This window comes from Biomphalaria glabrata, chromosome 15, assembly GCF_947242115.1.
Source record: "Biomphalaria glabrata chromosome 15, xgBioGlab47.1, whole genome shotgun sequence".
Taxonomy (NCBI): domain Eukaryota; kingdom Metazoa; phylum Mollusca; class Gastropoda; family Planorbidae; genus Biomphalaria; species Biomphalaria glabrata.
This window is the reverse complement of record NC_074725.1, coordinates 12,016,761-12,043,697: the sequence shown is the minus strand read 5'-3', so window position 1 is coordinate 12,043,697 and position 26,937 is coordinate 12,016,761. Positions and strand designations below refer to the sequence as shown.

Genomic DNA, 26,937 nt, shown 5'->3' with positions numbered 1-26,937 from the left:
ACATTCTATACCAGAGCTTGTCACATAGTAAGAATGACTCAGTAAGAGCTGCCACTCTTTTACCTCCAACTCTACTGTCATTGCCTGCTTAAATCAAACAAATGTTTCTCTGTTTGGGGAATGCCGGCCAGGTCGTGCGGCATGTGCGTTGGTCTGTCGTCTAGATGGTCCCGGGCCAATACCCTGCCCGCCGCCATCCCTAGTCGACCTGTGGGATGCCAAAAAGTGAGGCCCATTTGGACAAGCCAAGTTATTGGGCTCGAGATAAAATACACCCACTTAACACAGTCGTCATCCCAGCAGAAACATATGCAAGTTAGACATGGTAGTCATCTGCCAAAAATTGGGAAAAGACTAAATGTGGCTCAACAAAGAAGGCCAAGACGGATGACGAACTGACCACTTATTGAGGTTGTGACCGAGCGTCGTATGAGGATTGCGGGACATGTCCTCCGACAGAATGAATTACACATACCAAGAGTTGCGATGACATGGAGGCCAGTACGAAAAAACACAAATGGGGATGTCCTCGTATAACCTGGCGTCACACTTTCATGGAGGATCCCAGAGCAGTGGACACTAGGTGGGAAGAGGCTTCATACATTGCCTGTGACAGATCCTTGTGGAGACAGGAGTCCCCACATTACGATATTCGACATATGACATGAGATTATGTACTTAATAAATATGTCTAAATTCAATTTGGCAGAGTATATACGTAAAATTAACAAAAATAATCATTAAGAATCTTTTATTAAATTATACCATTGTTTATTAGCTAAATAATGCACAAGTGACAAACCTCAATTTCTATCGTCTAACGTCGTGCTTTCTGTCCTGCAAAGACATCTATAACATCATCTCTTGATCAATGCTGTCTAGTATTTTTGACTCCACGTGAATAGTAAAATTGCATGGCAGTGGCGTAATATTTAATATCTGATGTAAAAAAATAGGACATTTATTTGGCGGCCACCATCAAGTTGGGTCCGGGGAGGGAGACTTTCGGATTTGGACCCCCCCCCCCCATCTCCCGACCCTAGCTACGCCACTGCATCTAAGATTCAAAATTTCACTTGAAGTTCTCCGATTTGTCTGACAGTCACGTGGTTTAAGTCTTGACGCAATCAAGCTGAGGTTGGAACATCTAAATAAATGAAACTGTCATTTAATCATGATTTCATGTTGAGGCGATACGACAAATGGGAGTTGTCTCTCTTGAAATATAAATAGCATTGATCGCGTTCGCCTTTATGTCTGACGTACAGAAATCAAACATTAAATACTAATTGAACGAATGAAACGAACTGCAATACATGTATACATACATACCACAATGAAAAAACAACAACAAAGCCGCTTAGTTTGATTGTTGATATAAAAGATGTATTAATATCACACAATGAACGACAATGTCCGCCACGGAAAGACCGAGATATCATAAAACCAGGACAGAAAGTTGTTATTTTCATACCATTACATACATAGATAGGCCTACAACAATTCAATCTCAATAAGTATTCTAGTTCATGCAAGGCTCATTGGACAGGTTTATTCCCCGCAGTTCAATAAGAAGGCATTGCTCATTGCTCATCATATTCCATCTCTCACGCCGTTCCATGCTTGACCTAATAGAACTGGACTTCAACTGAAGTCAAACGTACATGTTCCGTTTTATTCCCAAACTCGACAACATTCATGCCATTCTAGAAACAATGGCCAGTTCATGGTAACACTGTAGCGGGATCATAAACCAGACACAGATCCCTTGTATCTCATTATTGAACCCTACTCGAAAAGAATGATTGAAATGTAAACGTATTTTACTTAGTATGCATAATGGAGCGTATTGAAAAAGGGAACAATCACATTCTCTAAATATAATAGATTTATATGTTACTGGGCATTCTTCTATTACCAGTTTATAGTTGTATTGTGGCATTGTGTCCGGTATAAGGTTGTTTACGTTCAATAACAGTACATTCATCCAGCTTGCCACCACGGCATGGAAGTTTTTGTGATTGTATAGCAGATCATTCAACTAAATACATATCCTTCAAAATCATTGAAACAAAAACGCTGAAAGGGGAGATACATTTTCAGTTCCTTATTAATTAACGTGTAATAATAATACAATTTTTATTTTAATAAATTTCCTTTATGCATGCTAAACATAGGTTGAATCGCCAATATTAAGTAGGCCAATTGTAATTTCTTGTTGTAAGGAGTAATAGATTATTCTAATTTATCCTGGCTCTAGACCTACGATATTTCTAGTCTTTACCTTAAACATTCACACGATAATTGAAAAACAAACTCTAGAAGCAGAACATTTACAATAAATATGACACATTAAATGAACAGGAATAGCTTATGACAATGACTCCATTCAACGCCACATCAAAGCAGTCACACAAACATGGATAGGATAATGTTTGATCAGATGGTAGGGAATCCACGCGTTTAAATAATTCAATAATACTGGGGAAGAGAAAAAAAAGGGGGTTTAGGGAAAACATAAAAAGAAAAGGCAATAAAAAAAACCTGTGGGTGCATAAGGGTTCATAATTGTGGCACAATATATTCGAAGCATGCATAGCACAAAATATATCAATTCATTTTGAACGCTTTATTTGCCAAATTTTTTAATACAGGATTGTCTCTCTTGTTTGAGGATGATTGTTTCCCTTTTGTTTTTGAGATCAAAACATCTTGAGTACATATTTCAAATATCAGATTGTTTTAATACATAAACATCTCTTCTTCGGAACATATTTTGAAAACATCCAATTTGTATATCTCCCTACGTTGTATGTGGGCACACGTGAAAACTTCGAAATGATATATAGGAAGTCTTTATGCTTTAAAATATCTTGATTAGATTCCTCAACAGCATTCTGTGTAGTCTCTATGCTCATGGGGCACGTAGTGCATTATGTCTAGGACATTAACAAGAGGGCAACCTAACCACATAGAGGCATAACAAGTTCAAGCCGGTCTTTTAAAAATACAAAAAGAAACAACTTAAGAAAATGAAATGAAACAAAACAAAAATTCGTTTCTAATCTACAAGGAAACTATTTCAGCTCCACGATGTCGCCATCCAGGTCAAGGCCGACGATCTTAGTGCCGTCATCGTTGAGTTTAATCTCCAGCAGCGCGACTTGCTTGATGGGATCCTTCTGGGCAAACTCCAAGGTGACCTTCTTGGGGTCTATGAGGTCGTTTTCGATCATGTAGACGAAGATTCCGTTGTCCAGCTTCTTGTGGGCGTGAGGGTTCACGTGATACTCTTGGTAACCGTCTGGAGAAGAGAGATCGAAATGGACAAAACAAGGTTGAAATAACTAGCATAGCAAACGATAATTTTCAAAACTCTCAAGGGAGACTACAATGCATTTTTTTTTCTCGATTCTTGCCGTGCCAGCGAAATAATATCTCATTGATGAGATTTGCAAAGCTAATACACCAACAATTGGCTTTGACACAATTTGATCGGTAAGGATACTCCTCCTTATTATAAATACTCGCCACAAGAGGTTCTCGAGTCTACTGAACATCTGCTAAACTGGGATAGGCCTATTTTAATCGCCCTGATTGATTAAAAAAAACGCTATCATTATCGATATCGCCGTACCACTGTCTCATAATTTAAGAAAAACTGAAACAGAAAAACAAAGAAAATATGGGAACCCAGGCTTGGAGTTTAAGCGTTTATGGAAGTTATTAAAAATAACAATATTCCCCATTGTTATATCGACCGAGGGGATAATAATAACTGACCTCACAGATACCTTCTAGGCCCTCAGCATTCTTAGGAACATCCGCGTTACCTGTCAGAGGGCGGTACTGCTGCAGACCTGCCACATCACCAGAAAATTCCTCAGTGGAAACTGTTAAAGGGACTACGATGAATTTTGTTTCTCTTTAACGAAACTCGACCCTGGCAGTGCCAAAGAATGAATACTCGTTCATTTCTAACATGATAATAATAATACTTCTACTACTACTGCTAATAATAAAGTGAATATCTTAATTGAAACAGATAACCTTTACATCATCTGCCCCATAGATCGCAAGGTCTGAAAGGGTAAACTTTACTTTTTATCTTAATTATAATGGGCGGAGCCTGTCTACGTCAAATTCATCATTGTGAAACCAAAGTTGCCAAACCAAAGATTAAAGTGTTATATATTTATAATGTATGTATCTCTACTTGATGCAAAACAATTTCACACTAAATAAAAGCATGATTAAGTAAATGTACCTATATTAAATAGTGATGAGGTACATATACATAGGAAGGTATACAGCGTTCTTTTTATCCCCGTTTTAAATAACATTTACGATGTTTGAAATTGATGTCAAAACATGACAGATCAAGGCTGAAGTCTTCAAGAAGGAATGATTAATTTTTACATTAGTTTAACCTAAAAGCTTTTACTTTTATTTTTAAATTCGAGGGATTTAGCTTTCAAGCAAGTCATACTGAAAAAAAATGATTTCTTTAGATCTTGTTCTTAGATATTAGAAAGTGTCTTAATCTCCAACTGCCTTTAAGGAGTCGTAGGAAAAATCTTCTTTTCCGATTTATTTTTTAATCACACACACACACACAAATACACTAAGCACACTTACACTAAACACACACGTTGTAACTTTCACACACAGTTTCACTAACCCCCCTCCCACACACACAGTCATGTTTTATTTAATTGAAAGAAGGGTATTAGGACAGCAAGTAGAAATGATAGAGTTTTGTGCAGCTTAAATTTAGGGATTTAGGACGATATAAATATATATGGAGGAAGTCTCAGAGATCATTCAAGAATCTTCAAAGAAAGGAAAAGCTGAACACATTATTGTTTGTTATAATAATGTTTTCGAAAGATTCGCAGAAAACATATTTGAATGTCTTGACATTTTGTTCACATGTGTTACAAAACAAGAGTTAGTCCTAAAAAAATATTTTTTTTCTCAAATTTATTTATTTCTTTTTTATTTTTTGCTAATTGCAACATGTTATTCTGCTAATGAAGCAATTTTTTTTTGTATCTTCCCAATTCTTTGCTTCTGATGTCCTGTAAAATGTTGGCGCATTATCATTTGAAAAAAAAAAAAAAGAAAAAATATATTGAAAATAGGCTAGAGATGTATATCTAGGATTCTAGGTCTAGATCCAACATCGGTTTTGAAAGGACTATCGCGTTCTTGAAAGGACTATCGCGTTAGGGAATGTAAAGCATTATGATTCAAGAGTTGAATAGATTAATGTTCAGGAAAATTGTGCGCCTCGTCTTTTGAGTCTAGACTACTCTTAGGTCTAAATGCTTATCAGTGGAATATTATAAAGTGTACTCGATCTATACATTTGCTTAATCAGGAGTCTTTCTGGGGGAGATGGGGGGAGGGGCGGGTTAAAAAATAGGTTCCATTGTTTTTTTTAATCTAACATTTATTAAAACATGCGCTCTATAAGCTGTATAAATCCACTTCACCTATGGCCTCCAATTATGTATGGCCGGCCCTGTTCAAACTGCCAGTTCCACGTTCTAAAGCCGCCAGGGAAGAAGGAGCACCTAAATGAATTCGACCTGACATGAAATTAGAACCGTGCCTTGATTTTTGTGTCCTGTGTGCATTTAATTGGACTGTGTTAATATTATGTACCTGTGTTGTATGAATTAATACTACTTTACTTTTATCTCTTTGGTCCTGTGGTATTTCTTAGAATAGTGATTTTTTGTTGTTGCTAATTTTGTTACTCTAGTAAAACTCTAGTTAGATGTGAATAACTATTTCATAGATACTTCTGTATTACCTCCTGTTAAACGGAATATTTCATTATCATATCGAGAGATAATGTCACCATGATTGTTCTTTGGCATGAGGGTATAACTTGAATAAACCAAATTATGTACCTTCGTGATATTTGCAGTGACATTTGAAAAAGGTTGTTTTCACGCTATATTCCATTACATCCTGTTTGCTTGCCATAAATTGCCTGGTGCGAACAGCTGTGCCTTTGCGAAAACCACGCCGTCTTCTTCAGACCTTTTTTATTGCTTATTTGTCTGCCAGTAGGAGCCGCGTTCGCTGAGACACATTAACTCCCGACTTCTCTCGACTTCTTTTTTTTTTTTTTTTTTAATTTCACATTTTACCTCCCTTTGTCGATCTTTACATATCATCATCATTTACATGATTACACCCCTTTGCTTTCTTCGTCGTAATAAGCAGTGCTATAATTCTACCCTGCCTAACCTCGTGTTTTCGCCTATCGTTTCTCGGTTTGAATCTCTATTTTTTTATTTCTTCCTTTAACGCTCTTCTTTCGCTTTGAGCGCTCTAACCGTCCATGCAAAGGAGAGTGACTATTCATTATCTGCCTCAAGGCTTACCTGATTTTTTATCCCGGGATACCTCCTGCCACTTATCCTTATTCAAACTGTCTATTAATCCCTCCATATCTGAGGATACAAAGAAAAGTGAAATGTGTAATAAGAGAGAACAACTTTATATAAGTATGAATATAACATTAAAAAACATTTTTTAGCCAAACCCATTCCTCACCTTCCACCCCGAGAAAGAATCCTGGTTAAGAGAATGTAGACTTTATAATATGCCAATGATAGGCTTTTAGATCTAGACTTAGAAGACAATGCGCAAAATTTTCCCTAGCATTAATTTATTAAACTCGTTAATCAATATGGGGTTACAATAGTCTTTTCAAAAAGCGATTGTCCTTTAAAAACCTATGTTGGATCTAGATATAGTTCTCTATGTAGCCATATTTACATTTATTTATTTTTTACTTTGAAAAATTATAACGTCAAACTAGGGTTTTCTCCATGTGGCCAACGAGCAAGTAATTCTTTTCTCAGCGATATACATCAACTGTTAAATTTATAAGAAAATCATTAGAGCCGTTGTTTTTTTTTTAATTTAGCGTTCCAGGTTCCATGAAAATCTGGTTTGAATAGAAGTTTTGTAAAAAGAGAATTAACTCGTCTTTTGAATGTTTGTAGAGATCACAGATGAAATAAACGTTTAACTTTCTCCTCAAATGTAGTGGCAATCAATGGACACATTTTTTTGTTGTTGTCTAAAATTAAATTTGTGCTGAATTAGCTGTTTAATTTGTAACGAAAGCTCGATCTAGTTACTGGCCTCTGCCTCCTAGTAAGCGAAACGTACGCTTGGGGCAGATTGTGCCATCAGCGCCCCCACCCCATTTTGCATGAACATCACCTAGAAATATAGTCTCAGCACTCTCACTACTCCTCTGCCTCCAGGATACCGCTTACAGACTGCCTGGTCTGGACTTCATTATTTAAAATCGAAACCTTCCAATACTAATAAAGACATATTTAAAGAGTAAGAAGTAAACTACCTTTGATTGGAAACAGTCGGAGAGGTTAGTTTAATCTTTACTCCAAGTCCTGTTTGAGGGACAGCCATGGACCGAGTAAGGGTGGCCGTACCGCGTACACAGCGCACCGCGTCTCGGTCCTGGGTCCACTCGCTATAAGAGGCCGAGGGCAGCGCAAACCATGGGACGATGTGGCGGACTTTTTGGACTGGGTTAATAGGTGAGATAATAAACAAAACTGACCCAAGGTCTATAATTGTATAAAGGAGTTACTGTCTTTTAAAAAATTATTTTTTCAACGTTTTTCTGGTTTTGTTTCGGTTCGCAAACAACGCCAATGTAAATGAACTCAAATCAAAATCAGAGTGGAAAGCAGACTTTGAATGTAGACAAGGAGTAGCTTTTATTAGGAATATCTTATAGACGCCAATCTAAACATTCAGCCACTGCCAATAGAACTTATAAACCTACAGATGTACAGGTGGGAACAGGTTTGCTTTCTTTATTCCCCAACATTAGGACAGAAGGGGAGGTGCATTAGAAACATTTCCCTCTATCAGTTTTTGTTTTGTGTTTTAGCTTCAGAATTGTTGTACAAGCGAAGACAGCAGTTCCGAAACCAAATAAATACACATAAGACTCAGATTTTTTAGATTAGATATTGTCGATTTTCATTTATGGTTGATAACTATAGATAGATAGTTTTATGGTGTATCCGGCGTATAGACTATAGACAGTGTTGATCATTCAGATTTTGAAAAGTTTTACAACAATTTTATGCTCAATTTTTTTTAGCGCTGTCAAACTACATCTCTGAGCTCTTTCACTGTAGCACAAATTAAATTTATTTTAAAGTTGGCAACAGTGATCTTTCAATATAGCTTTTTCGTTTGACTGTTTGACAATCTTTTCAGAATCTCCCTTGTTGCTAGTAAACAAAATGATTAATTACCATTGAATTAGTCTGATTGGTTTCTTTTAAAAAAAAATGACTCATGTCTTGTCTATGTCAATGAATAATTGTGCAAAATTTGAGCTTGAACCGAGAATGGGTGTGGGAGAAATAACGTGCACACACATTTTACCAGACAGACAGACAGACAGAGTGAGTTGATAAAAGCTTTTCAAATAGAAACGCAAACAATGAGGAGATTACTGCGTTTATATTTATCGCAAAAATGCTTTCTAACAAAAAGAGACGATTATTATTGCAAAATTTTCATAGCGGAAAAACACTAAACAGCTATCCTTATGGTGTATCCGGCGTATAAAATAGAGGAAGTACTGATAGGCTACTTTAAAAAATGTATGTGACAATATTTATGCTTTTGTTTTAGCATTGCAGAGGTTAACGAGGGTGTCATGTGACCAACAAAACGTCGAACCGCCTTTTCTTTCCCCAATTAAAATCAGGTACACATTAGAGGTGGGTGGACTCAGAGGCGTACTAAGAATCCCAAAATTAAAAATCCTAGCCTTCGCCGAGATTCGAACCAGAGACCTCCCGTTACAGAAGCCAAGCGCTGTACCACTCAGCCACTACACCGTGTTTAGAAATAAGATGTGGTTACATCTTTCTCTCCTTCCACAGAACTGTCTCATCTAAGACATACATTGCTTTGAACACATCTTTCTCTCCTTCCACAGAACTGTCTCATCTAAGACATACATTGCTTTGAACACATCGTACTCTCCTTCCACAGAACTGTCTCATCTAAGACATACATTGCTTTGAACACATCGTACTCTCCTTCCACAGAACTGTCTCATCTAAGACATACAGAGTCATTTTGTGTATACGTTCATCTTGTTTTTCATGCATTATAAAGGTGAACAATAGGTCAGTGCTTTTTGTTTTTAACTATTACAATTTTCCGATTCAAGCGTTTGGAAGGAAATAGCTCTTATAAAAGTTCATATGTCTGTCCCAGCATATGGACAAAGAAAGGTAAATCTTTGTTTTGTAAGTTTCGGGTTTACATTTACTTTGCTTATTATATATTCTTCCTTGGAATGTCTCTAGAAATATCAGTTCTATTAACCGAGATTATTTGTTTATGATAAATAATACTATTATATTTTTATCAATTTTTTTTTCTAGAGGGGGATACATCTTTTAGTATTTGTTTAACGAAAGTTTAATTAAAGCGCATTTCAATTTTATTATGTCGGTAGATAACACCAGATCTTTAAATTTGAAAGAGCATCTCTGTTTATATTACACCATTAAAATATTTAAAAAAAAGGTAATTAAAGCTGAACAACTATGTAATGTAGGGCTACCCAGTGGTTCTCAACCTTTTATTTCGAGCATTCACACCAATGAACACATTTACTTTTGCATCCATCCATCCTTTCAACCACGTAGGAGGTCTGCGCGGCAAGCGTTTTATGGCATTCTGAGCTGCGAAATAGATTCTTCTGACGTCCACAGTGCATTTGTCGTTCTAGTAAAAAAAACATGTAGGTAAAATTAAGTCAAAGAAACAAAAGGCGAGGGACAATCGAGGCAGATTTAGTGAACTTTGGCCTTAAATTAGTATGGCCGTCACTATTAACAAGACGTCTTAGAGCGGGTCTGTTTTGATCACGCAAATGACGTCAGCTGAACGATATGGCGACATTAGGGAGAAATGCAACTTTCAGAAAGACGGAACAAAAATGCGTTTAAGGAAAAGTTTCAAAATGTTGTAAAAAAAAAAAACCAAACAAACTGTTAGAGTCAATTTTTGTAGCAAGTCATACACAGAATTAAAAAAAAACTAAATATCTTAATTGTTGATGGGATGTGATATTGTATGAAGAGTTGTGCCCATGCACAGGGGAAACTACTCTAGTAATCAAGATGGCTGATTAAACTTATTTACGTTAACCAGAGATTGTTCTTATGTCAGGTGTATTTATATTTGAGTGTCCATCGTAACATTAATATAGTATTATGTGATTGTTCTTATGTCAAGTGTATTTATATTTGAGTGTCCATCGTAACATTAATATAGTATTATGTAAATTTTTAAACATTCTTCATTACTTAACCAATATTCACGTATGAATTTCAAACTACAAGGCAAATACAAATTATTATTTTAGTTGGTTAATAAAAAATTATATAAAAAACAACTTTTTGCCCCCCCCCCTACTTTTTCAGCGCATGGACACACATAGGCGGCGCAAACGGTAGGATGAGAAACGCTGGGCTACACCAAATCTCCAACTTTCTCCTTGTGTTTGTTAAGGAACTAAAGCTTTGTAGCTCAAGAAAGAAAATCTTCTCGATTCTATCATCGCCAGCAATGCAACATCCATACCTTCCAACTCAGCGATTCGGCTCATGATACAATACAAACAAATTGCTAATGCGGCATCGCAGTTTGCCCCGGACGGCTAAAATGTCACCATCAAAGAAAATTACGGCACGGCTGTTTACGCGATGATCTAAACATAGCCATCCAAGATGGGGGCGGCCCCCCCCCCTTCCATCTCATCAAACCGTCTTACTCTCTGATTACATTGCTGGCCAGACTTCGACATTCTTGTTTCCAGCCTTGTTTATATTGTGTACGAATAGACTCTTTGCAGGGATAGACCAAATAGATTTTGTTAAGGATAGATCCACGGGGGCCCAACCTTTATGGATCTAGGGGCGTGTGCGAATGTTGTTCGTATTTGCATCTATATTGTTATTGTTACAGTAGTTACGCTGATGTGGTCAATTGTAGTCAAAATGAATTTTCATTTGATTGGACCAATAAAATCATCTTATCTTATCTTATTGTATCTTATCTTATCTTTACCACACATGTAGTACGACCGTTGCACACCGCACCAGATTGACTTCATTATCACAATGGGCAGAAGTTTTGTTGAGCCTGATAGCACCGGACCGGATTTGCCCCCAGGGCCGTAATTTGGACGCCACTGGGGGGATAGACTATTCTTGTATTTGCCAAACAGTTGAACGCTGATTTTCTTTTTCCTTCTTGTATGTTTCAGATGATAAATCTAAAAGGGAATCGAAGCAATCTGCTGATGCAGCACTTTGTTTCATCCCATCAGCTTTGAAGTGAAGACGTACTCATTTCTTTGAACTCGTAATGCTACTTCCTTGACCTTGTGGTGTGCTTTTTTTTCCCCCAGGGTCTTTTTGACCCAGTTTGCTGAAAGTCTACATGAAGCTAGTCATTCTCTTCATGAAGCTAGTCATTCTCTTCATGAAGCTAGTCATTCTCATGAAGCTAGTCATTCTCTTCATGAAGCCAGTCATTCTCTTCATGAAGCCAGTCATTCTCTTCATGAAGCTAGTCATTCTCTTCATGAAGCTAGTCATTCTCTTCATGAAGCCAGTCATTCTCTTCATGAAGCTAGTCATTCTCTTCATGAAGCTAGTCATTCTCTTCATGAAGCTTGTCATTCTCTTCATGAAGCTAGTCATTCTCTTTATGTTCTCTTCAACGGAATGTAAGAAGAAATGGTCAAGGAAAAGAGCGATGCTGTGGGTACAATTAGAACATCCGAAGGTGATGATAATGCGGTTGAAAGATAAGAAAAGGTAATAAGACAGACGTCTTTTGAAGGTGCGGGTGATATGGCTAAGAAGAGGGTAATGAGATAGACACGGCACAAGAAGATAGTTTTATTATCAAATCCTCAATGTTTTAAAAAAGTCGTTAATGTTGATCAATTTCATCATAGAAAAAAAGGCAAATTAAATATTTCTTTTAAAATACCTTTTTGTAGTTTTTTTAAGGCTTATGCCTGTCTGTCTGTCTGGTTCACATCTTGTACTCGTTATTTCTCCCATTTTCCATTCTCGGATCAAGTTGAAACTTTGTACAATTACTCACCGTCGTAGACAATATATGAATCACTAAAAATAATTATTAATTAATTAACAATTTATTGTTTTTTGATTTTTTTTTATATAGAAAAAAGAAAGACATAGAGCTTATAGTATTTAACGATATATAGGTGATTATGAGTTCTCCGTTTCCTTATATAAGTTTAAAAGCTCTTTTTTTTGTACATAATATTGCCGAAGTTTAATGAATAAATACCGGCATGTAAAAAACAGTTCCCCTTTCAGACCTTATATTCATGGGACAGCGATTGGTGTTTCTTATGTTTCTATGTCTGAGGATGAACGAGGACGCCATTGTGTCATGTGGCCAGCAGAACTACCATATTCCTTTATTTTCTCCAGCTTAAGTCGGACGACCATTAGAGTTGTCTGCTCTTAGTGGTGTTCTAAAAATATCCTAAAGTCTTCATCGGTATTCGAACCTGAGACTCCACGAGTCGAAAGCCAAGCGCCAACATGCCCCGAATACCGCTTATAACATCTTCATAACTCAAAGCACTAAATAGCAATCCGATAGTAAAGACAAACAGACACAAAAACTCTTTTATTCCCCTGGCAATCGTATCATTCAATAGAAACAATAGAAAATCTGGTATAAACTTTGTCACATGTAAATTACGAGTGAGTCTGGTGTGAATGTACACTTTGGTGTTCTATAGTTATAATGTTTTTTGTTTGGTGTAATGCACACATTATAAGATAGATTTCCTTATGGATACTAAACAATATTATTATTATTATTAATTCAAATAAAATGGCATCATAAACAATGGAAAGTCAGATTATTTGCAGACGATTGCATATAAAAACAACTCAAGATATAGAAATTTTGCAATGAGAATTAGATGAATTACAGAAATGGAAATACAATTGGAGCATGTCTTTCCACCCAGAAAAATGTCAGTTGTTAAAAGTAACAACAAAAAAACAACAACAACAAAAAACAAACAAACAAAAACTAAAACAAATAAATCCCTGGTTATCATATTCATGTAAACCAGTAACACAGACTTCTAATGCAGAATACCCAGGTGTTATAAAATGAAAAATATAATGGAATCCCCATACTGATGAAACTATTAAAAAATCAAACAAAGCATTAGGGTTTATTAAAAGAAATTTCTACAAATCAAATAAGAACATAAAACTAAAATGTTATTTAACCTTGGTTAGGCCAGTAATAGAATATGCATCCTCTGTTTGGGACCCCTCAACTCAAGAAAACATTAAGAAACTGGAACAGACACAAAATAGAGCAGTGAGATTCATAACAAACGAATACTCATGTTTGATTAGAGTAAGACCTTTAGTAAAATCACTAAATTTAGAAAGCCTTCAGGATAGAAGACTCAAAAGTAAAGTAGCAATTATACATAGGACACTTAACCATAATACAAAACCAAAACCTAATAAAATACTCAGAAAGACACAAAGATAAAGGCACATTCCTAATACCATATGCTAGAACAAATTAGTTTAAATGTTCAATTTCTCTAGTGCTATTAGAGCATGGAATGGGTTGCGTGAGACAGCACGGAAAAACAATGAATAGGCAGAATTCAAATCATAGCTACCACAAACCAATGGTGCCACCACTCACCTCCACAATCTAAAAACAATCAGTGGCGTAGCATCCATGGCGCGAAGGGGTTCAATGAATCCGGGTCCATGACCACTAGGGATGGCACTTTAAATCTATCAAATTCTTATATAATTTACTATTATTATATATCTTACGTGAGATCTAGATATTGAAAAAAAAAGCAATAAAACAATGACTGTAAACGCGATGATTACCTTTGATTTATGATAAGACTTATTTCTAAACCAAACAGATCTGGAGATCATAAGCCTTAGTAAGCAAGTCTAATAAGTGAATCGAATGTAAGCCTTAGTAAGCAAGTCTAATAAGTGAATCGAATGTAATGACTCCGTTACTTGTAAAATGCAGTATTGACAAAAATGTACTTATTCATACTTGATACTTGCATATGTTTTTATTTTACTCATTTTAGGGGAGGGAGCCCACCATCATTTTCTTGAACCCGGTCCCACATATACCTTGCTACGCCACTGAAAACAATGCGTTTTAAATCAACACAACACATACCAATGTCACACAGGAATACCCTTATGAAGTTTTTCTACTCAGTTAAAAATATCCACCGAAATAAGGGTTGGACAACTCACCCAGTTCTTTCATCCAAAAACCAGACATTTATATGAAGCTATTGTCTCCCTTTGTTTTTTTTTTACCTTTTTGGTTAGTTACCATACTTTTCACCTGTTTCTTTCACTTATTTGAAATCAAAGTCATTCAAATGATATCTCGCGCGGTGCCTCATATTGCATGTGTCATTCTTATCCCCGTGTTATCCTGTCAGTGTTTACTCTGCGAATTTTTGACTTTTCTGTTGCGAATCTAGGATTACGTTGACCTTCTAACGGCCCTGGCTTCATCGGAAGCGCAGACGTGAGACACCGTCTCCTGGCCAGCCTTATCCGTTGAGCTGGTGCCGCCTGGAGGTCAATCAAACTGGCAACATCTCACTGACTTTGTTGTTGAATTGTTTGTGGGCTCACCTAGGATTTCTCTATCCTACTCTTTATTATAGTCCCGAATTCCGTTTCTCCCCCCCCCCCTCCCACTCACCCCGAAATATCTTATGGTATCTTTGCAGGTGCTACTACTGAGCATAGATTTTTAGCAGGTGGTATCAAAGCTCAAAGAAAGTTAAAAAAAAAAAACGCAAACACACACACACAGAAAGACAACTAAAAGACGATTTAAACAAAAAATCAAATAAAAAGGGAATACAAGATTCTTGACATTGATCAAATGCATGCGTGTGAAGTTATTTCCCTTGATGAATTTTATTTTGAAGATTATAAGTATGGGAAATATACCTGGGTTCTTTAAGTACTCTAGCTGAGTGTCTGGGGTATATGGCGTGTGGTGGTGTCATGTTTGAAAGATGATGCAACAGTAACTGGACAATAACATTAGTTGATTACATTTTGGTGAAATCCCATTGTTTTCTTCTATCATCTTCACCTTTTCCTATCCCATGATCTGTTGGGGCACAACACAAGAGTTGTCCACCATTCCTCTCTGTCTTTTGCCTTAGATAGAATCTCTTTCAATGACAGACCCGTCCATTCTTTTATGTTGTTCACATGGATATTAATAATTAAACAAAATAATTTATCGACTCACTCGTCGAATGTTGAATATTTATTCCATATTAACTAGTTGACTGTTGCCCCATTTGCTTCTCCACTGTATTGGATGCACGAGTATCGGTGTTTAGAGAATATGTTCAACTCTGTTAGCAGCCCAACAATTAGAGTGCTTTCCTAATGTTGGATTGTTAATAAAAAAAAAAAACTGGTGGAAAACAAGAAAACTAATTTAAAAGATCACATATAAACAAGGTTACAAAAGACAGTTTGTGTGGAAACACAAACTCAAAATCGGCCCCCGAAGAGGTCCACCCAGGCAGGCTTCAATATTTTCAGAAAGAACATCCAAATGAAATTATATCAAAGACAAATGAGAGATAAGAATGGAGAAAGAAGGTTAACAGATCTTGTGTAGTGCACCAAAGGTCCCGCAGATCAAAGGATAGGTGTAAGTGAATGTAAAGTTAGATGTGAACCTGGCCTAACTAGTTTCCCTTTTAGACCTTGTGGTCTATAGGGCAGATGGTGTAAAGTTCATCTGTTTTTGTGGCCTACGGTTAGCGAGGGTGTCATGTAGCCAGCACAACGACCAACCGCCTATACTTTACCCCAACTAATGTCAGGTACCCATTAGAGCTGAGTGGACTCAGAGGCGCCCAAAGATTCCAAAGTTGAAAATCCCAGTCTTCACCAGGATTCGAACCCGGGACCCCCGGTTCGGAAGCCAAGCGCTTTACCGCTCAGCCACCGCGCCTCCCCTGGCCTAACTGATGTCTTATAATTGATCTAATTGTTTTGAAAAGGCTCAACCTCTTATTCGAATCCTCAAAAAAAAAAATAAAAAAAAATTTCCGCAATAAAAAATTTTTTTAGAAAATTGAAGTTTATAAGATCACTATTCATTTTAAATTAGGTCTAACTTATAATGCATACTAATTAGCTTTTTCTCTTTAAAAAACTGCTTGCATAACTGATTTTAAAAATTAGATTTTTCGCTTTCAGAAAAAAAAAAGTAGCCGTTGCATCAGAACTTTGAATGGTCTAAAATATTGTGATGTCGGATTTTCAATATCTTTTCTAGTTTTCGAGATCTAAACGGGACGGACGGACAGACGGTCAGACGGACAGACGGACATACATTTCGCACAAAACTAATAGCGTCTTTTCCCGTTTCGGGGGCCGCTAAAAATGAGTAATAAAAACTAAACACTAACTAAAATTACGACTAAAGCAGAAAAGTAACCTTGACCTTATGATGCAACTAGACACAGCTGAAAGTAAACATAATTGTAAGTGATGACTCATCACTATAGTATAAGCACAAGGCATGATGGGATAATTTGGATAAAATTACGGGATCTCCTCATAACGCCCTAGTTAGTCCGCTAAATCCTTAGTCAAGCCACCTACCAATTAGACAATATTGTAACGCTGAGCGAACGGTATTGGAGCATCAGTTTCTGACTTCATACCTTTTTCATGCGGTGGTGTACCATGGCATTTTCCCTTCGCGTACTTTGGTCGTCTTTACCAACCTACTGGCCACAATGAGAGATCAGAGCAAGGAAACGAAATCAGAGATGATTCCAAAAAAAAACAAAAAGAAAAACTTTTTCTGAAAGCAGATTGACCAGCGTTGACAACAAATCGACCTAATGTTGGTATTTAAAGCATACATCGGCGGAACTTCAGGGGAAAAAATGAAACAAACACGTAATGACTAAACACGCTCTTGTTACTTTATCAGTTCATAAGAACATATGTCTTTAAAACAAGATCTTGGGAATTAACAATTGGTTTCTCTTTATATCAGAGACTAGTTAAGAAAGCTAATACTTGTTCTAGAACATGACTCCAAAGCTTCGTGGTTAAATACGTTGTATGTTTAATTTGGATACTTATCCCTCATAGTAACAACAGCATGCTAAAGGTGATCTTTTTGGACGAGCTTAAAGGAGGACTGGGTAACTGGCATAGAGGAAATTAACTGGCTGCAGAAGGCCTCTGAAAGAGACAGTTGGAGAGTTCTTAATAAGGCTATGGTACACACGTCTGAGGATCAAAAAAAGGCCTTTGTTAAAGACAGGCGTAGAAGATGTAAAGAAAACTTAAAAAGACCCCCGGTATACAATGCTTGAATGACTATATGGAGGGGGTGGCTGAGTGGTTAAGCGCTTGGGTTTCAAACCTGGGGTCCTGGGTTCAAATCTCGATAAGACTGGAATTTTGAATTTCGTTTTTTTTTAGGGCACCCACGAGTCCACCCAACTTTAATGGGTACCTGACTTTAGTTGGGCAAAGTAAAGGAGGTTGGTCGTTGTGCTGGGCACATGACACCCTGTTCGTTCACCGTTGGCCAAAGAAACAGATGACCTTAACATCATCTGCCCTGTAGATCTAACATCTGAAAGGGGAACTTACTATGATTGTATGAACGTTTGTGGTAATGCTCTTGTGTGAATGTGTCTATGTGCTTGCGTGAGTGTGTGTGCTTCTTTCAGTATAGGTGAGTGTGCGTTTGTGTGTGCTCGCGTGTATCTATGTGCTTGATGGCCAACATGTTAGGGTGTGGTGTATAAACTATTACACGAATAGAACCTAGGATAGACAGGTGAGTAGAGTGAGAGCCGCTTGTTTAGAGCACTGCGTAAACATGACAAAATGGGGGCCCCCTTCAGTATGTCTACGCACACGGGTGAGTGTATGTGCCTGCGTACTTGACTGTGTCAGTCAACTGCTGCTCTTCAAGAGAAAAAAAACACACACACCAAGATCTATAATTAAAATTTGAACTCTTGTTAACATGAGAATTCATGATACAATGAGACTTAAAAAAACGTAGAACATTGTGTCTGTGTGTGTGTGTGCGTGTGGGGTGTAGTTTGTGAGGGGCGATCAAGGGTGAACTTCCACAGCAGTAAATAAGACCCTAGAGTAATGACGTCATAGAAAGCTGTTTACTATGCTCGTTATGTAAACTGTGAAGTTTCGATGCTATAATTATCTTGATTTTTGGTCTTTTAAAAAATGTTCTTATCGCCTCGAGTAAATTCCTATTCCAACTTAATTCCAAGTACCATGGCCAGGCATAAGTTAATTTAAATATTAGGTCAAAGTTTATTTAAATCAAAAGATGTCCGCGAAATAAGAAATACAATTATATTTTGATCATTGACAATAGGAATAATTCTTTTCTTTTTAAAAAATAGACAGTTGATATGATTGTTAGGTTATATTATAGACCTATATAATATATAAACTAACCGGATATGACCCGCAGCCTGTGGGCCTTAGTTTGGGTATTACTGATCTAGTGGAATGAATTTAGATCTACGTCAAACTTGGAGAATGTCCCCTTCACATTTAAAAATTCTGCGACGACAATAAAAGTAGAGTATGGAAATGGGTTTATCCGTTCAGCCGACATATTCATATCGAATAGAAACAACTGTAAAATCGGGTTTACCCGATTTGTTTAAAGTTTCGTTCTTTAATAGTGAATTTAGGTGTTGTTGTTTTTTACTTTAGGACTCTCCAGATGTGGGATGGAAATTACAATTACACAACGGTCTCCGCCATGATCTAAGGAACATTCAGACACAGTTTTATTCAGATTGGTCCAACGGTTTTGATTTTCTATCGGGACATACATACATACATACATACATACATACATACATACATACATACATACATACATACATACATAAACACACACACATACATACACACACACATACATAGGCCTACATACATACATACATACATACATGCATCTGTGGCATTTACGTCTCGCGAGACGATCTTTTCCCTTTGCAACTTCTTGTGTGACTAAAGAGGCCAATCCTTGATACACAGCTGCGATCACAGGTTGGGCATATAAAATCACCAGGCGCCATTGCATTTTCACCCTTCTTTCTGCTTCTGTTGTGTATGACATCTGCAATCTGTGACCCTTCCTTTATGCTCTCTCTCCATGTGGATCTGTCCAGTGCCACCTCTTCCCAGTTGCCAGTGTCGATTTTGAAGAGCTTCATGTCGCGTTTGCATACATCCGTATAACGTAAAAGTGGGCGACCAGCGGCTCTCCTGCCTTCAATTAGATCGCCATACAGGATGTCCTGTGGAAGTCGACCTACTGGCATTCTACGAACCTGGCCAATACATGCATACATACATACATACATTACATACATATTGCTTTAAATTATATATATAATATAATATATACACACTTACGTGTTATGATAGTGATGAGGTGGGCTCCTCGAAGACAAGCCTTATCAATATTATTATTATTATTATTAGTGCACACGTGAAATAAGTCACGTGATATAAGTCTTTGAACAAAAACATACAAAGGAGTTAAGATCAATGATTCACTCAGGAATCAAATAGCGATTTCTAAAGGCCATCAATATGAAGTTGAAATAAAAATATTTTGTTTTTGTTTCGTTTTACATTGTTGTCATAGTTTGAGATTTTAATATCCCCAAAAAAATGTGAATTGTTATCAAACAACATTTGCGTTTAGAAAAATAAATTAAAAAAAAACATTCGACATTCTAGCTAGTAAGATAAACAAGCATAAACATTCGTGCACTTTTTTTTAGAAACAAGTCTTATATAGTTTCACTACTGCATGGCTCCCTGGTCGAGTAGTAAGCGCTCTAAATTCTCATCTCAATGGTCTCTGTTTCTAACCTTGCACGCCTCCCTTTCCTGCCGTCCTTTTGGGAGGTTTGGACTGGGATGTAATTATCTTCAATTCTAAAGGAACATCTAAACGATTTAAAACAATCAAACACTCGACAGTGTAATTTAATCAAACACTTGATAGTGTAAAGTAATCAAACACTTGATAGTGTAAAGTAATCAAACACTTGATAGTGTAAAGTAATCAAACACTTGATAGTGTCACTTGATAGTGTAAAGTAATCAAACACTTGATAGTGTAAAGTAATCAAACACTTGATAGTGTAAAGTAATCAAACACTTGATAGTGTAAAGTAATCAAACACTTGATAGTGTAAAGTAATCAAACACTTGATAGTGTCACTTGATAGTGTAAAGTAATCAAACACTTGATAGTGTAAAGTAATCAAACACTTGATAGTGTAATTTAATCAAAGGCAGACGGCAGTGAAAGGGGCGTGCGACAGGACATTTAAATTGCCATTTATAATTGAAAAAAAAGTGAAAGTTGTGTTTGCAGGTGTAATACTACTTATGGTCATCAATTGGGACTTTCATAAATGACAAACATCTCTAAAAAGGTCAGCTATTTGGTCTGTCCGGTGTAGAGGACGGAAGAATTGATGAGCTATGCATTTAATAAAGCATGTCATATTTTTATGATGTATTTTTTTTAGCAAGAAATAATTAAATCTGTTACTATTTCTTTGATAGATCCCCTATAAAGTTATAGGTTTTAACCCAATTAGTTGTGACCTTTTAAAATACGAACAAAAACAGAAAATACTAGTTAGGGCGATGCTGGAACATTCCAAAGCAAGAACATTGAATAAATATCATTCTTTTTTATTTTTTTTTTAAATCTTGACTCCTCAGGATACTGCTTTCATTTTTTTTTTTTGTTTTGTTTCGTAAATTTTGTTTATTGCTTGTTTTCACCCCCCCCCCCCCAAAAAAAAAACAAAAAAAAAAAAAAACAGGAAAAGCAGACAAGTTCGACCTGACTTCTACTATATCTCTGATCACACATGTAAACCACATGATCAGATGTTTGGGAATTCTATTTGTTACCCCCTCAGGGCTTCTATACAGACTTCATTTACACAAATTTATCAGTTTGTTGAGTCTGCAACGTCAACTTGAAAAAAAAAATGTTCCAAAATTGCATTGCAGTCAGTAGTTGAGCATTTTTTTTTTAAAACTTGCACGACTTTGACCATAAAGTCTCCGTAGAAACGATATTGTCACTTGAATGAATTGTCTAATACCGATGTAAGTGTCATATCGATGAAAGATTGCTTATTTAAAAAAAAAATCAAATTTTTGAAAATGTTATGGAAATATTCATTAGAATAAGCTGAACAGCTTTTTTTCCTTCTCTATCAATATCTATATCTTCCTCTCCCTCTCTCTGACTTGGTCTCCCTCTACCTTTCTGTTTTACTCTCTCATACTCATCACACTCTTTTATTTACGCTCTCTCTGTCTCTCTCTCTCACTTTTTCTCTCTCTGTTTTTACTATCTCATTATCCATATCCCCCCTCGCTCTCACTTGATCTCCCCTTAACTTTCTGTTTTACTCTCTCTCTCTCTTACTCTCTCTCTCTCTCTTACTCTCTCTCTTTCTCTCTGTTTCACTGGCTCCCCCTGTTTTACGCCTACTTACTTTCAGTCTCTTAATATATCTCTCTCTCTTACTTTCTTACTTTCTCTTTATCTGTAGCCTATCTTTCTATCTCCCTATCCCCCCCTTTCCCCCCTCTCTGTCTCTCTCTCTCTCCCTCTCTTGTCTGACTCAACCAACTCTAAAATAAATAGATTAATGTCACTTTGACTTCATTCAAACTTAAACTCAGATGTTATTTGAAGTGTCAAGATTAAGGAAAAAAAAAGTCTTTGATAACTCTATCTAACAAAATGTTTTATAAATATTTTTAAACAAAGTTGTGCTAAAAAAAAACCCTGTTTTAATCGGGTCATCGTGAGGTCATCGTGAGGTCATCGCGAGATCTTTGTGAGAAGCTATAGGCAAAAGTTTTAAATCTTAAAGTGAGCGATGTGTGGCTGTAAATGTCATCTTTTTATTTGTATATGCTGATGACGCGAATGTCTACTTGTGTGTATTAGGGCCTCTTCTGGCCTTGTTAGAATGTTCTTGTGAATACATTAAATATCTTTATCCTCATCAACCTTATCGTGGCGTAGTCCTACAGTGATTACTGAGTGATTAGACCACACACACACACACACACACATATAGTTCTAGAAACAGACGCTGTTCTAGCAGACGACGTGTCTTTATTGCATAAGACAATAAGATAACAGCTTGTAGGCAATTCTAGCCATCACAAAAAAGATTTATCATGTCTCACATAAATCCAGTGAAATATTCTGAAGTATACAATGGACCTCATTCACCAATCGTAAACAAACAACATTCAGCCACGTGGTGCTTTATCTCTTCTATATAATTTACGATCTCATGTTTAATTCATGATGGTTGTCACGTGACAGTTTTTTTTCATTGTTTTATCAATAAGATCACGTGACTAAATATTGTTTGTTTACGATTGGTGAATGAGGTCCATTGATATCCAATGACAGAATTAAACATGGCAGAGTCAACTACGTCCTTACTCTGCTGGACCTCTAAGATAACTGAGGTTTTCCCCTCGCGGTCAGTCACAGACCATCAACCTCTTCGTGAAAAAGGCACGAGATAGTTAAATGACTAGAAGCTCACTTTGTGTCACAAAGCTTAGCCAACCTTACAAGAGGGCTCGTGTTCCAATCCTGTCTAGATTTAAGTTGTGTTCGTTTAGTGTTTTAAAGCAGCACGAAAAACTACGTCTAGATTACTCACCCCCCCCCCCCCCGCCCGACCCCACATAGCCTATAAAATGATTGGAAATATCGCACGTAGCATGCTATAGCATGAATAATACAATATAGAAAAGAGATTTTCAAACAAGAAAAATATATTTTAAAAACTTAAAAAAACAACAACATTATATTAAGTGTAATTGTATCAATTAGTTTGGGTCAGTCCTGTAATTAAATTTGTAAAAGATCTAGACCAACAACAATAAATCTGTGCGATTACAAATATTTTTACCAATTGTTTTTGTTCAACGCAATTTCATGCTTTTAGCTTTCTCAATGCGCATTGATCCTATCACTTGTCTGGAACAGTTGTGAAAAAAAAGAGGGGGGAAGAGGGGGTATCTGAGTCCTGATGGAAGGTTACCGTGACACCTTTTAAAAATATATTTTATAACAAAAGTTGTACGAGGTTAACTCGAATTCGAGGGCTAAATCTTTATCGAGTCTATGCACTAACCACTGTGCCAGCGAAGTGCTTATGAAAATAGAAGGTTTCGAGTCTATTATTAGTTTCGAACTTTTGAGCTACGACTTGCTTCTCTACTAAAAGTATAAAGGGGACTAATTCAACTTATACTGCCGTACCTGTCAGGAACTAATTTCTTTCACTTGTTCGATACGAAACAAAATAATTGTTTTCCAATAATTATTTAGCTAATTGTTGATTTTTTAAAAAACGGTTATTGTTTTGTCAGGTGCAAGAAGTAATTGTGCTAAATTTCAGATTGATCCAAGATTGGTTGTGGGAGAAATTACGTGTAAAATAATTGTACCAGACAGACATACAGACAGACATATAGACAGACACTGTGAGTTAATATGCGCTTTGTAGAAATTGTCTTAAGAAACAGCAGACCAAAGAGTCTAGAATCCAAAGAGGATTCTAACTGGAATCCAGTGGCTGACTATTCAAAGTCTACAGCTTTTGTTAACATGGTGACTGTGTATGGTCTGCAGGGATAACTCATCTGCCAGGGGCAGGTAATTCGTGACAAACCCAACAACCATTTACATACAGTCGTTCAGCCAATGTTTTAACTGCTCGGCGTCAACATTTTAACAAGCAGCAAGATTTCCATCTCGCATGTGTGGGCGTATATGTGTGTGTGTGTATGTGTGTGGGCGAGCGCAAGAGGAATCTGTATGTATGAACGGACGTGTGTGATGTGTCCAGGTGATAAAAATGTGTGATTGTGTGTGTGTGTGTGTGTGTGCGTGTGCAGTTGAGTTTGCAGCGACAGACAGTTGGAATCCATTAAAGATAGAAATCTTTGGGGTGATTCAATGCACTTGCAACAGTCACTTTTGGCCAATGTCGTCTTTGCTGTTGATTTTTATTTTTTGTTTACAAAGATTATATTTTCTTATTCCGTCTGTCTGGTACACATTTTGTTTACGTTAGTTCTCTCACTTCCCAATCAAGGATCAAGCTAGAACTTCACAAAATGAAACAAATTATAAACATAACTAAACATGATTCTATCGAAAAGAGTAGACAATAGGCCTACAATTTGTGGTAATTAATAAATTTATTTGATATAGAAAAAGGGAAATAAATCATAGAGACATAAGGCTGAAAATGTACAGTTTTCTCATATATATATATATATATATATATATATATATATATATATATATATATATATATATATATATATATATATATATATATATATATATATATATATACATATGTCTATATCTATATATATCTATATATTTCTCTCTCTCTCCTCTCTCTCTTCTCTCTCCTCTCTCTCTTCTCTCTTCTCTCTCTCTCTCTCTCTCTCTCTCTCTCTCTCTCTCTCTCTCTCTCTCTCTCTCTCTCTCTCTCTCTCTATATATATATATATATATATATATATATATATATATATATATATATATATATATATATATATATATGCATATGCGTATTTCTTGTATTTTGCTTGCTTTGTTTCATTTCAACAGTCAGAAAACAATCTAAGTTTTAAAGTAACAGACTTACCTTTCACCTCCCCCACCCCCAACACCACCATGTGTTGAAATTTGTTTTTCCTGCCTGGGTTTAAGAACTTAGGTCTGCCCAAAACATGATCCTTTTGTATTGTATGACTCAAACCCTTCACACATCCTTCTTAATTTCCAACATTGGTTGGTGTCTGGCGGCATCGCTCTTGCGGACATAAATATACATCCGGCACCGCCCACTTGTCTGATTCAAGACTAAAAGAAGCAACTTAAAATAATTGAGTAATAAACCTAAAAACAATGGGGGGGGGGGGGGCGGGCGTGTTTGTCTGTAGCTCATATCGGAGCTGTGCACTGGTAGAAAAGTTAGATTAGTCTTGAAATAGCTTTGACTTATAAAGTCATACTATGCAGATTTTCATACTTCATTTACAGACCTTTGATCTATGTCTAATCAAAAATTTTTGTGTACTAAATACTAAGTCATAGAAGATCAAGGAACACTACACGGTTTAAGCATAAACACATGACTTTGTCATTTTAGGTGTTTAAAAACACAAATGTAACCCAAGTAATAGCACGGACATAACCCAAGTAACAACACAAGCAAAGTAGCAGCATGGACATAGCTCAAATAAAAGTATAACATAACTTGAAATACAACATAACTCAAGTAACAAGATGGGCAGAGCTTAAGTAACAAGATGGACATAGCTCAAGTAACAACATGGACATAACTCTAGTAACAACATGGACATAACTCAAGTAACAACACAAGCAAAGTAGCAGCATGGACATAGCTCAAATAAAAGTATAACATAACTTGAAATACAACATAACTCAAGTAACAAGATGGGCAGAGCTCAAGTAACAAGATGGACATAGCTCAAGTAACAACATGGACATAACTCTAGTAACAACATGGACATACCTCAAGTAACAACATGGACATCACTCTAGTAACAACATGGACATAACTCAAGTAACAACATGGACATAACTCTAGTAACAACATGGACATAGCTCAAGTAAAAGTATAACATAACTTGAGTTACAACATAGCTCAAGTAACAACATGGACATAGCTCAAGTAACAACATAACTCAAGTAACAACATGGACATAGCTCAAATAACAACATGGACATAGCTCAAGTAACAACATGGACATAGCTCAAGTAACAACATGGACATAGCTCAAGTAACAACATGGACATAACTCTAATAACAACATGGACATAGCTCAAGTAACAACATGGGCATAACTCAAGTAACAACGTGGACATAGCTCAAGTAAAAGAATAACATAACTTGAGTTACAACATAGCTCAAGTAACAACATGTACATAACTCAAGTAACAACATAACTCAAGTAACAACATAACTCAAGTAACAACATGGACATAGCTCAAATAACAACATGGACATAGCTCAAGTAACAACATGGACATAGCTCAATTAACAACATGGACATAACTCAAGTAACAACATGGACATAACTCAAGTAACAACTTGGACATAACTCTAGTAACAACATGGACATAGCTCAAGTAACAACATGGACATAACTCTAGTAACAACATGGACATAGCTCAAGTAACAACATGGACATAACTCTAGTAACAACATGGACATAGCTCAAGTAACAACATGGACATAACTCTAGTAACAACATGGACATAGCTCAAGTAAAAGTATAACATAACTTGAGTTACAACATAGCTCAAGTAACAACATGGACATAACTCAAGTAACAACATAACTCAAGTAACAACATGGACATAACTCAAGTAACAACATAACTTAAGTAACAACATAACTCAAGTAACAACATGGACATAGCTCAAGTAACAACATAACTTAAGTAACAACATAACTCAAGTAACAACATGGACATAGCTCAAGTAACAACATGGACATAACTCTAGTAACAACATGGACATAGCTCAAGTAAAAGTATAACATAACTTGAGTTACAACATAGCTCAAATAAC

The 26,937-nt window shown here is 36.4% G+C and overlaps 1 protein-coding gene across 4 annotated transcripts in view; it reads right to left on the bottom strand.

Moving 5' to 3' along the window:
• Positions 1 to 1,364: 1,364 nt before the first annotated feature.
• LOC106063472 (uncharacterized) overlaps positions 1,365 to 26,937 on the bottom strand; it is an 80,662-nt gene continuing 55,089 nt past the window's right edge. For all 4 annotated transcript variants that reach the window (XM_056012423.1, XM_056012420.1, XM_056012422.1 and 1 more), the window contains 2 exons: positions 6,402 to 6,470; positions 1,365 to 3,304 (listed from right to left, as the gene is read on the bottom strand). In XM_056012423.1, the coding sequence (XP_055868398.1) occupies positions 3,078 to 3,304; positions 6,402 to 6,468 (294 nt within the window). In that variant the 5' untranslated portion in view covers positions 6,469 to 6,470 and the 3' untranslated portion in view covers positions 1,365 to 3,077. The remainder of the gene's footprint in view (positions 3,305 to 6,401; positions 6,471 to 26,937) is intronic.